Source organism: Gekko japonicus, unplaced genomic scaffold, assembly GCF_001447785.1.
Source record: "Gekko japonicus isolate JY-2015 unplaced genomic scaffold, Gekko_japonicus_V1.1 scaffold1383, whole genome shotgun sequence".
Lineage (NCBI taxonomy): Eukaryota > Metazoa > Chordata > Lepidosauria > Squamata > Gekkonidae > Gekko > Gekko japonicus.
In genome coordinates, this window is record NW_015162523.1 from 119,503 (window position 1) to 129,680 (window position 10,178).

A 10,178-nucleotide genomic window follows, 5' to 3' on the forward strand; every position below is an offset into this window, starting at 1 on the left:
GCCCCCCCCCCCCCCCGAGAAAAGCATACATCCAAAAAGCAAACCTGTGTCCCTTCCTCCCCCCCCCTCAGCCATACAGATAGCTTCTCAAATAGATGGGGCACCCTGGTGTATTGCCAGTGACTCTTGAAATAGAACTACTGCAAATAGTGCAAATCATGCAAATTCTAATTTATATTAATGCAACAATATTGAATCTAATCCATTGTGCACCTATGTTTTACGGAAAATAAGGACGTCACAAGATGAAATGAAGACGTCAGCAGATGAAACTGGACGAACTCCCCCGGAGTCAGCCCCATAGCTAGGGAGTTTTGGGGGGAGGGGGCCTCGGGGGCCCCCGCCAGCTAATTAAATGAAAGTACAGTGCAGGTGGTAAGTTGGAGAACATTGGGGGCAGCCCGGGAGGGAGGGGGCCCAGAAGAAACACTAGGGGGCCAGGCCCCGTGGGCCCCACGTTAGCTGCGGGCCAGCCCTGAGTTAACATTCGTTTCGAGGTGTCTTTTTCATACATAAGACCTCAGCTGTGCATCCACATGATCACGAATCTTCCACATTGGACTCTCCTTTGTTCCTATACGTTTTGAAGTTACTCACAGACAGCTTTTAGCCATAATATCAAAACCGGGCTGATCAGCTGAGGTCTTATGTATGAAAAAGACACCTCGAAACGAATGTTAACTCCGGGGGAGTTCGTCCAGTTTCATCTGCTGACGTCTTCATTTCATCTTGTGACGTCCTTATTTTCTGTAAAACATAAGTGTACAATGGATTAGATTCAATATTGTTGCATTCATATAAATTAGAATTTGCATGATTTGCACTATTTGCAGTAGTTCTATTGTGTTTGTTTATGTCATACTGCAACCCCCTTCATTTGTAGTGACTCTTGAAATGGCATCCACAGGGGTGTTTTTGCCGTTTCAGTTACATTCTTGGCTGCTTCTGTCTTGCGCCTTTTAAATGAAGAGCAGCGGTGCTGAGAAGCCTGTAGAAATGGCATTCATTAACATTAACTTCCCAGGCCCAACCCTTGAGCACCGACACCTTTTATGCGAGGAATTAAATGCAAGGTCCCCTTGCGCTTCCCACCAACCTGAAAATGGTTCTTCCAGCTGGCCGGGTGCTGGGACAGTTCACTTTGTTCAGCTGCAAGTTATACTGCCACAGTGTGGCACTGAGCAGTCCAGAAGCTGCTTCCCTCCATTTGGCTGTATCACTGACAAATTTTAAGGCAAGGGCACTGACAATCAATATGTATAAAACAGTGGGGGACCTGCAAGGGCTTACGGGGTGTGTGTCTCATTTTCTGCTATATATCTCCTCCTCTATTATTTCCACTTTTTCTTCCCTGGCAGCCACTGTGTCATCTTCCCCTTCCCTGCTGCCTTCTTTTCCTACCAGCCACCTGCCAATAATATGCTCACCTGTGCTCAGTTTTCCCTCCATCCTTTCCCAGGGAAAAATCTGGCGGCCACCACACAGTGAAACCAGGCTGGGTAAAGTGATGTGGGTAGTGAGTCTCCGATGCAATCCCCAGTGAGTCCACCTTGGTTAAGGGAGTGACAGGAGAGGGGAAGGACCCTTTTCATCACTGTCCTGGCCTCCAAGTACACCCCTGTCCTGTCCGTCCCCCCCCCCCCGCTTTGGTTTACAGAAACCAAGGTTTGGAAAGCTCAGCAATATTGTTGTGGTTGCCTAGCAACCTCCAAATGGTGACCAAGAGCTCAGTGGGCATTCATTTCCTAAAAAACACAGGCAGTGTTTCTATTATTTCATGGAGTTGTAATCTCATAATGCTGCAATCCCCCGGTTTCAGGTTTTCCTGCAAATCTGGGACTTTTTCAGGATTGTAGAGAAATACCCCCTGTCTGCCCCTAGCTTCGTTTTGCTGATCTATTTTTCTACACTCTATGGCCCAGTTTGGATTTAGATATATGACTCTAGACTTGGCCTCTCCCTCCAGATCTCCACAAATCTGTCTACCTCCCTCCCTGTTTGAGAATACTGGGGAAATGCACATTTTTGTATGCCAATTATTTACCCAGTTTCCTTTCAGCTGTATGATTCAGCCAAGTCAGCAAACAAGGAACTGGCTTTTGCTGAGTCAAACCTCTGGTCCGTTTAGCCCGTGTTGCCTCTCTTGATTGGCGGCAGCTCTCCCCAGGTCCCAGGGAGATCCAGGACTTCCTTTGTTACAAACCAAGATCTTAAAACTGGAGATGGCAAGAATTGATCCTTGTCCTTGGAGTGGGCTGGCTGGGCACTGATTCTTCCCTCTTGGAGTGATCCCATGGGGGGGGGGGGGGGGCAGTCACCAAGAATTTGGTGCAACTATTTAAAAAGGGGGGGGGTGGCTGGTTGCAGGGAAGGGCGGAAGCCGGGCTGCTTGCTTGGAGGTTTGTGTGGGGTTACCCCCCAACTTATTTAAAGCTCCCCCTGGCTATGGGCCTTGCTGTGGCCCTCCTACACCAGAGCCAGGAGAAATGTTCTCATCTCAGAACTAACTGCTTGAATTCTCCCTGATGAGGTTTCATCAGGTCTTGGCACCAAGTTTATGTTGAATGTCTTTTCTCCCGAAGAGCAAAAGCAGGGGTCATTTCCTAGAAAAAGAGGTGCAGGAGCTCATTAGCATAACTCATTAGCATAACTCATTAGCATATGCCACACCCTGCCCTGACATCACCGGAAATGTGTCAGAAGGCAACACCCACCGCTCAGGCTCCACTGGACTGTTTTGGATTGCTAGCTATTGGGGGGGGTGGAACGTGCAGATCTGTCCTCACAGAGGAGGGAGAGCTTGTACCTGAATAAAACTTGGTCTTAAAGGTGCCACTGGACTGCTTTGGACCGGGGGGTGGGGGGCTCTGCAATTTACCTGGCTGATTCTTGCTCTGACTGAGGGCTGCTGGGAGCAGGGGGTGGGGCTTGTTGCATGTGCCCGCCCCCTGGGCTCTTTACTGCCGGAGCTCCACTCCTATGTGCTCCTGCAGGAGATGACCTCTGAGCAAAAGTGTGCCAGTTGAGGAGACAAGTAAGGCAGAAGGGGGGCCAGGAGGTACCATAACAGTGGCAAGAGGAGCAACAGTTTGTCTCTGTCTTCTTGGCAGCCCTTTAGTCCTCTAGAAACATTTGCAGTCATTCCCTTCAGAAACTGGTTAATCTAACATCCCGCCTCCTCCCCATGGTGCTCTCGTATGTATTTATAACTGATTGTGAGACCCCAAGGGCGCCACTTCCTAATAAAGGACTTGCAACAGCCAGTGTTTAGGCTGTAGAAACTTTATGGATTATTAATTTTATTTATTTATTTATTTATTTTGTACCCCGCCCTTCCCACAAAAGCAGGCTTGGGGCGGCTTACACTGATTAACACACAAATAACAGTCAAAATCCACATAAAATCATCTAAAACAAGTCAGTTCTAAATAGATCATAAATCATAACGTGCTGGTGGTGTTTCATTGATCGCTAAAGATGGCGTCCTGAAGAGTGCCTACAAGGTCTAAACAATTTTTCTGGTCAGTGCTCTTCCTAAGGCGAGTGGCAGCACAGGCTAGATGTCAAAGCCAAGGGCCAGGACTCTATGGTTAAGATTATTGATGGTAATAGGGGTGGCCGCTCCTAATTGAAAGCCTCGTGGAAGAGCTCCATCTTGCAGGCCCTGTGGAACTGTAAAAGATCCCGCAGGGCCCTGATCTGTTCCGGGATCAGTCATGTTACACTATACAGTTTCATTTGGGTAAATAGGTTTTCTTATGTTGGCTCTCTGTTGATCACTTAAATTTTAATCTGGATTTTGTTGTCATCTGGCTCTTCAATAATGAACGGTTGCTAGCCCCTGTACTAGCTTGATGCTATCTAGAAGGTTTGTTTGCTGGGATGGGTGGCTATCTAGAGCATCTGTATTTTGGCCAGAAAGCACTGAAGTCTAGGGTTACCAACGTCAGGTTCAGAACTACCTGGAGATTTGAGGGTGGAGCTTGGGAGAGTGGGGTTTAGGAAGGGGAGGGACCTCGGTAGGATATGATGCAATGCGCGCCACCTTCCAAAGCAGCCATTTTCTCCAGGAGAAGCAGAATAAATGTTTAAAATAAATAAATGTCTGATGTAGTCTAGTGATCAGTTGTAATTCTGGGAGATCTCTAGTCCCCCACCTGGAGACTGGCAATCTTACTGAAGCCCCACCCCATGTCCCTACTGCCCAGGTTCGGAACAGACCTCATGTCTGAGTCCTAGCCTTGTGTCTGGATTTCTTCTGAGAACTGGACAGCCTCCAGTTCAGCATTCAAGAACCAGATCTGTCTAGCTGCAGGACTGGAACAGTGGTATCCTGAAAGGACTCCAACCACACTGTTTTATTTGCCTGTGTCAATTAGCCCCGTATTGTCTCCTCTCCTGCTCCCACCCTGGGCTTTCCCCACCACAACAGCCATATAATATCGGATCCCCCATCTTTCAGAGAGGGATGTGAGCCTTTTGTTTGTTCGCTTCCAGTATTTCATCACTAGATTGCCAGCTCTGGCTTGGGAAATTCCTGGAGATTTCGGGGCAGACCTGGAGAAGGCAGAATTTGGGGGGGGGGGGAGAGCTCAGCAGAGATACGATTCCATAGAGCCCACCCTTTGAGGCAACTGCCATTTCCTCCAGGGGAACTAACCCCTGTTGCCTGGAGACCAGTCGTAATTCTGGGAGATCTCCAGGCACCACCTGGCCTCTCAGTGTTTGGTGGCTAGGGTTGCCACCCCTGACCTGGAAATTTCCTGGAGACTTGGGGACAGTGCCTGTGGGAGTGGGGAATTTGGGGAGGGATTTCACCTAGAATCTAGGGCAGTGATGGCGAACCTTTTAGAGACCGAGTGCCCAAACTGCGACCCAAAACCCACTTATTTATCGCAAAGTGCCAACACGGCAATTAAACCTGAATACTGAGGTTTTACTTTAGAAAAAAACAACTCATACATTAAGATGATCCAAACAAAGTAAGGAAAGCAATCCCAAATGCTTTCATTTACTTAAAATTATTTGGCAGAGAATTTGACACTTTAATGATGGTCTGGGCCTGGCTGGAGTGATGGTACGCGTGCCCACAGAGAGGGCTCTGAGTGCCACCTCTGGCACCCGTGCCATAGGTTCGCCACCACTGATCTAGGGTATACCTTCTGGAGCAGCCCTTTTCTTCAGGGGAACTGATCTCTGTCGTCCGAAGATGGGTTGTAATTCCGGGAGAACTCCCGAGCCCTGCCTGCAAGTTGGCAACCAAGCTGATGGCCTGGCCTGTGTGTTTACTACTCGCCTAATCTGCTTACTTAAAAATACTGCTAAATTGCAGTGTCCAAAAACAGCCGGTGGAAGGAGCTTAGCCTAAGCAATGCTTATTAACTTAATGACCTGCTCAGATGGGAAAGGGGGACTGTCAGAGCCCAGTGTGGAGGGCAGAAGCCTCGGACCCGAGGGGGCAGGTGGGGAGCTCCGCTTCCCGAGCCCTGGTGTTGCATGGTCAGTTCTCCTAGCAAAGAAGATGGCACCCAGGGCAGGGGCTACGCCAACGGGAGCAGGTGGTGGTTTTCAAAGATTGAGAAGATCACCGAGGTCAGGGAACTAGCTTAGCCCCTCGCCTCAACAGCATCCACGAGGGCATCCTTTTTATACAAGCTTGCAATCGCATCCATGGCAGCTGCAGAAAGAGCTGGCTTGCAGGGCCATGATTCGGATGCATACTAAGAGGCACTGCAATTGTCCCCCACCCCCAGCCCCACCCCCTTGCTCTTTGCAATAGATAAGCATTCTGTATTTGTGCTCCATCCATTATACCGGTGGGCATTTTTTGCAGGTCATAATACCTATTGAATCCCTCTATCCTGACCACAGCCAAAGTGGGTGGAGCTCTGCAGCTAGGGGAGGGGCTCTGTATGCAAATCAGAACAGCAGCTGGGTCACCCGTCTTGGGTTCTAGAAACTAGAGTCAGCCTCTTTGCCTTAGTAGCCAGGGCTGTTCCATTGGGGCGTTAGGATTTCCAGGTCCCACCCCACCCCCAGCCACCGACACGGGATGGGAGGTAGGGTTGCCAGCTCCAGGTTGGGAAACTCCTGGAGATTTGGGGGTGGAGCCTGAGGAGGACAGGGACCTTATTGGGGTACAGTGCCATAGAGCCCACCCTCCAACACATCCATTTCTCCAGGGGAACTGATCACTGTAGTCTGGAGCAGTGTTCCCTCTAAGCTGAGTTAGTGTGAGCTCGCTCACAGTTTTTCAGCCTCTGGCTCACACATTTTTGCCTTAGCTCAGAAAGGATGGCTCCAGAGCAAACTATATTATGCAGTAGCCAAATTGTTTGCTCACAACTTTAATGCCAGGAGCTCACAAAGTAGAATTTTTGCTCACAAGACTCCACAGCTTAGAGGGAACATTGGTCTGGAGATAAGGTGTAATTCTGGGAGGGAGATCCCCAGGCCCCACCTGGAGGCTGGCATCCCTACTTAGTAGTTTGCTGAGGTCATCTCTGTGTAGGTCTTCTTGGTGCTGTGGTGAATGCAAAGTCATCTGTAATGGCAGCAGAGCATCCACACTCATGTGCCTTCCCCAGACGGTCTGCAGCCACCAGTTCTTCCCCTTCCACTGGTGGGCCTTTAAAAATGCCAGCTCCCTGTAATTTTTTTTTTGTAAGAATTCCTCTATTCTCCAGAAGTTGCTTTGCTAAATGATGTCTCTGTGCTCCCCAAGAAACAGCATAACATGCTCTTGCATTTAATAACAGCAGAAAAGAACAGGTTTTGCACGACATTGGGAAAAGAATATCTCTCCTAATATAGCAGAGTCGATAATGAAATCTAAAGAGACTTAGGCCCCGGTCACACAGGCCGGAAAATGCGGGGGGGGGGGGAGGGGGGCTTTTTGCAGGCCCCGCTCGCTTCGGCGCCAGCGGGGGAGGCTGACCGGGATGCCCAAGGAGAACCCCCCTCGCCCCACCTCGGCTTCCCTGGCTCTTCCATGGCAAATGGGATTTTTTTTGGTCTCACCGAAGTTTGCGCATGAGCATGATCATTTGTGCGCATCCTGTGGAGACTTAAAAAAACCCCAAACATCCGGTTTGCAACGGGACATGGGCGGGCGCCGGATGCCATGGGTTTCCATTGGAAACGCGATCAGACACCCGCCCTTGCCCCGCGTTTTCCGGAAACTAATACATCGTATGTGGTGGTTTTTTACTCCGCATCTTCGGCAACAGTCCATGGGTTAGCCACAGGTGCACTACACTTCCCAGATGTTGCGGTGTGATCGCGCCTGGAAAATCCGCCTATCATCCGTGTCTTCAGCATGGCAACTTCTCCGTGTGAACAGGGCCTTATATGGTTACTGGATTGACCACTTTTAAAAACGTGAGGATTTGGCTCCATTGGATAGGACCTGGCAAGGTTTTTTCTCTGATAGCCATGTTGAGGAACTTTTACGTATGCATCAGTCTTTCCATTTGATACTTAAGATAAGTTAATTATAATTAATTCTATGGTTGATCCTATAGCATGAACATGTAATGAATGAGGAAAAAGCTAATGAATAATAATTAAAAAAAAACTAACTCCCTATAATGTTACAATAGTATTATGGTCTAGTGCCACAATATGCTACGTCCTTTCCAAAGCTGCCCTGCTTCAAGGCCTGGCAGTTGTTCTTTGCCATGGAGAGCCAAGGTTGCAGCTGCTGGCAGACTCACATGAAACAGGGTTCCTGAATGTTGAATGTGGTTCAAATTCTCCCCCACCCCGGTCATTCTTTTTGAGCCTGGCAGTGACAATAACCTGGGGAACTGAGCAATATTGCTGGGATATATGCATGGCATCCCAAGAGTAAGTCTCTGCCAGGACATACCAAAAACCTAGACTTGTGTCTGAATGCCCCTTTGTCCTTTTTCTTGCAGTTCAGTCAGCGCCCAAACGAAGAACGGTGCCACGCCCCTCTACCTAGCCTGCCAGGAGGGCCACCTGGAAATCATCCAATACTTGGTAAAAGATTGCGGAGCGGATCCCCACATACACGCCAATGACGGGATGACCCCACTCCACGCGGCTGCCCAGATGGGCCACAACACTGTCATCGTCTGGTTGGTGAGCACTGTGAACGTTTGTGGCTAGGCCAGAAGAAACTGACCCCTGGCCGGTCAGCAGCTTCCAAATGGAAGTTATGCTAATGGTTTGTCCCTGTCGGCATCTCCTGTGTCCCTTTTAACCCACAAGCCAGTCCTGAAGGGAAGGTCGTACATGTGGGCAATCACTTTCATGGCAGGCTGCCTGCAGCCACAGATACAAGGAGATGTCTCTTGGTCAACTGCCAGGGGGTGATGCAGGGTTGGCCACATGGGCATGGAAGCCTGGCATGTCAATCCTGGCTTTGGTTTGCTGCCCTTTTGAGGCCGAAACCCTTTCCCCACTGACCCCTGTGTGTCCACAGGTCCAAGAAAGACGCTGGAACAGGACCACGGCTGCTGAAAAGACCCTAATTCTGTGCCCCGCAAAAAAAATTCTGGAAGCTGCAAAAAATGCACTACTTAGGCAGATCTCTGCGTTTCCTCTCATTTGGCCAAACTTATTCGGAGAGCTCTAACAGCAAAAGCCATGCAATAGCTTTTATTCAGACCAGCCGAAATCACACAAAGCAATGTGCAAGTCCTCGTGCGCCAACTGAAATTAATTTTGCAATTAAGCAATTAATTTTGCTTTGGACCCACCTGAGAGATGGATTGGAGAGAGGGATCCCAGCCGGTCTTCCCGCCAGACAGCTTCTGGGGCTGGACCTGCTTCACTTGACAGCAACTGTTACCTCATGTTCCTTTAACCCATGCTCTGCTGAGCTCCATTCCTCTCTCTTTCTCTTTCTCATGCACAGATGAGCTTCACCAATATCAGCCTCTCAGAGCAGGATGACGACGGAGCCACGGCCATGCATTTTGCTGCCAGCCGAGGACATGCCAAAGTGCTCAGCTGGCTGCTCTTGCATGGAGGGGAGATCTCCACAGACAACTGGGGTGGGACCCCTTTGCACGACGCAGCAGAAAATGGAGAGCTGGAGGTGAGTTCACAAGCGGCCGGCTTGGTGAGTTCCCACCATGAGGCCTGTCATGATCGCCAGGCCTATAGTAGTGTGGCCTGCAGGCTCTAGGGAGGCCTAGTGGTTCCAAGGAAGCCTGTACTAGAGTAGTTATCAGGGCCTACATTTCCAGGTCACCCTTTGGTTCCTGTGATTGGCTAACAGGGGATGTGGAGGGAAAACTTACGTCAGTAGAATAGGTGTTGCCTGGGAAGAAGAGGTAAAAGGCCTTGCCCAAAGTGGGAGGGTGTTCACTCCTAGGAAGCGGAGCTAGTGTGAAGAACCGGGTTTGATTCCCCACTCCTATGCATACAGCTGCTGGTGTGACCTTGGGTCAGTCACAAGTTCTCTCAGAGCTGTTCTCTCAAGGGCAGTTCTTGGGAGAGCTCTCTCAGCCCCACCTACCTCACAGGGTGTCTGTTGTGGGGAGGGGAAGGGAAAGGAGATTGTAAGCCACTCTGAGACTCCTTTGGGTAGTGAAGGGCGGGGTATAAATCCAATCTCCTCCTCTTCTCCTTCAGACACATTAGGATTTCTTATTTTGCTGGTCTAGCTACCTTTACTGTGCTCATTTCCCCCCTACATGTTATTGAATTACAGTTGTTAAATCTCTTTAATAAAAACAGTTTGTTACTCTGCCTGGGTCCTCGCGCCTCATTCGGTCACTTATAAGGGGAAACCTACTGGAAAAGGAGTGAATAAAGGGGTAGGCTGGGTGCTCTGGGCCCTCCCGAGGAGACCTATACCAGATTGGTGGCAGCCATTAGAGAACCTTTCTAGCTGCTGCCCACGACAAGGTCGTTGTGATGCAAGAGGTAGGTTGATGGGGAATGGTTGGGCCAGAAGGCCTGTTAGGATCACCAACTCCCAGTTGGGAAATTCCAGGGGATTTGGGGGTGGAGCCTGGGGAAGGCAGGGTTTGGGAAGTGGAGGGACCTCACCCAGTGTGACATTTGCTCCAGGAGAACGGATCTCTGTTGCCTAGAGATCAGTTGTAATTCTGGAAGATCTCCAAGCCTCACCTGGAGGTTGGCATCCCTAAATTCAGTCCAGCCCTGAAATTGGATTAGTTATCCAGGCCCTTTTTAAGACA

The 10,178-nt window shown here is 49.6% G+C and overlaps 1 protein-coding gene across 1 annotated transcript in view; it reads left to right on the top strand.

The window, feature by feature from the left end:
* ESPN (espin) overlaps window positions 1-10,178 on the top strand; it is a 140,119-nt gene that overhangs the window by 49,442 nt on the left and 80,499 nt on the right. Inside the window, exons 3-4 of the mRNA XM_015406261.1 lie at window positions 7,920-8,106; window positions 8,885-9,067. Of these exons, the coding sequence (XP_015261747.1) occupies window positions 7,920-8,106; window positions 8,885-9,067 (370 nt within the window). The remainder of the gene's footprint in view (window positions 1-7,919; window positions 8,107-8,884; window positions 9,068-10,178) is intronic.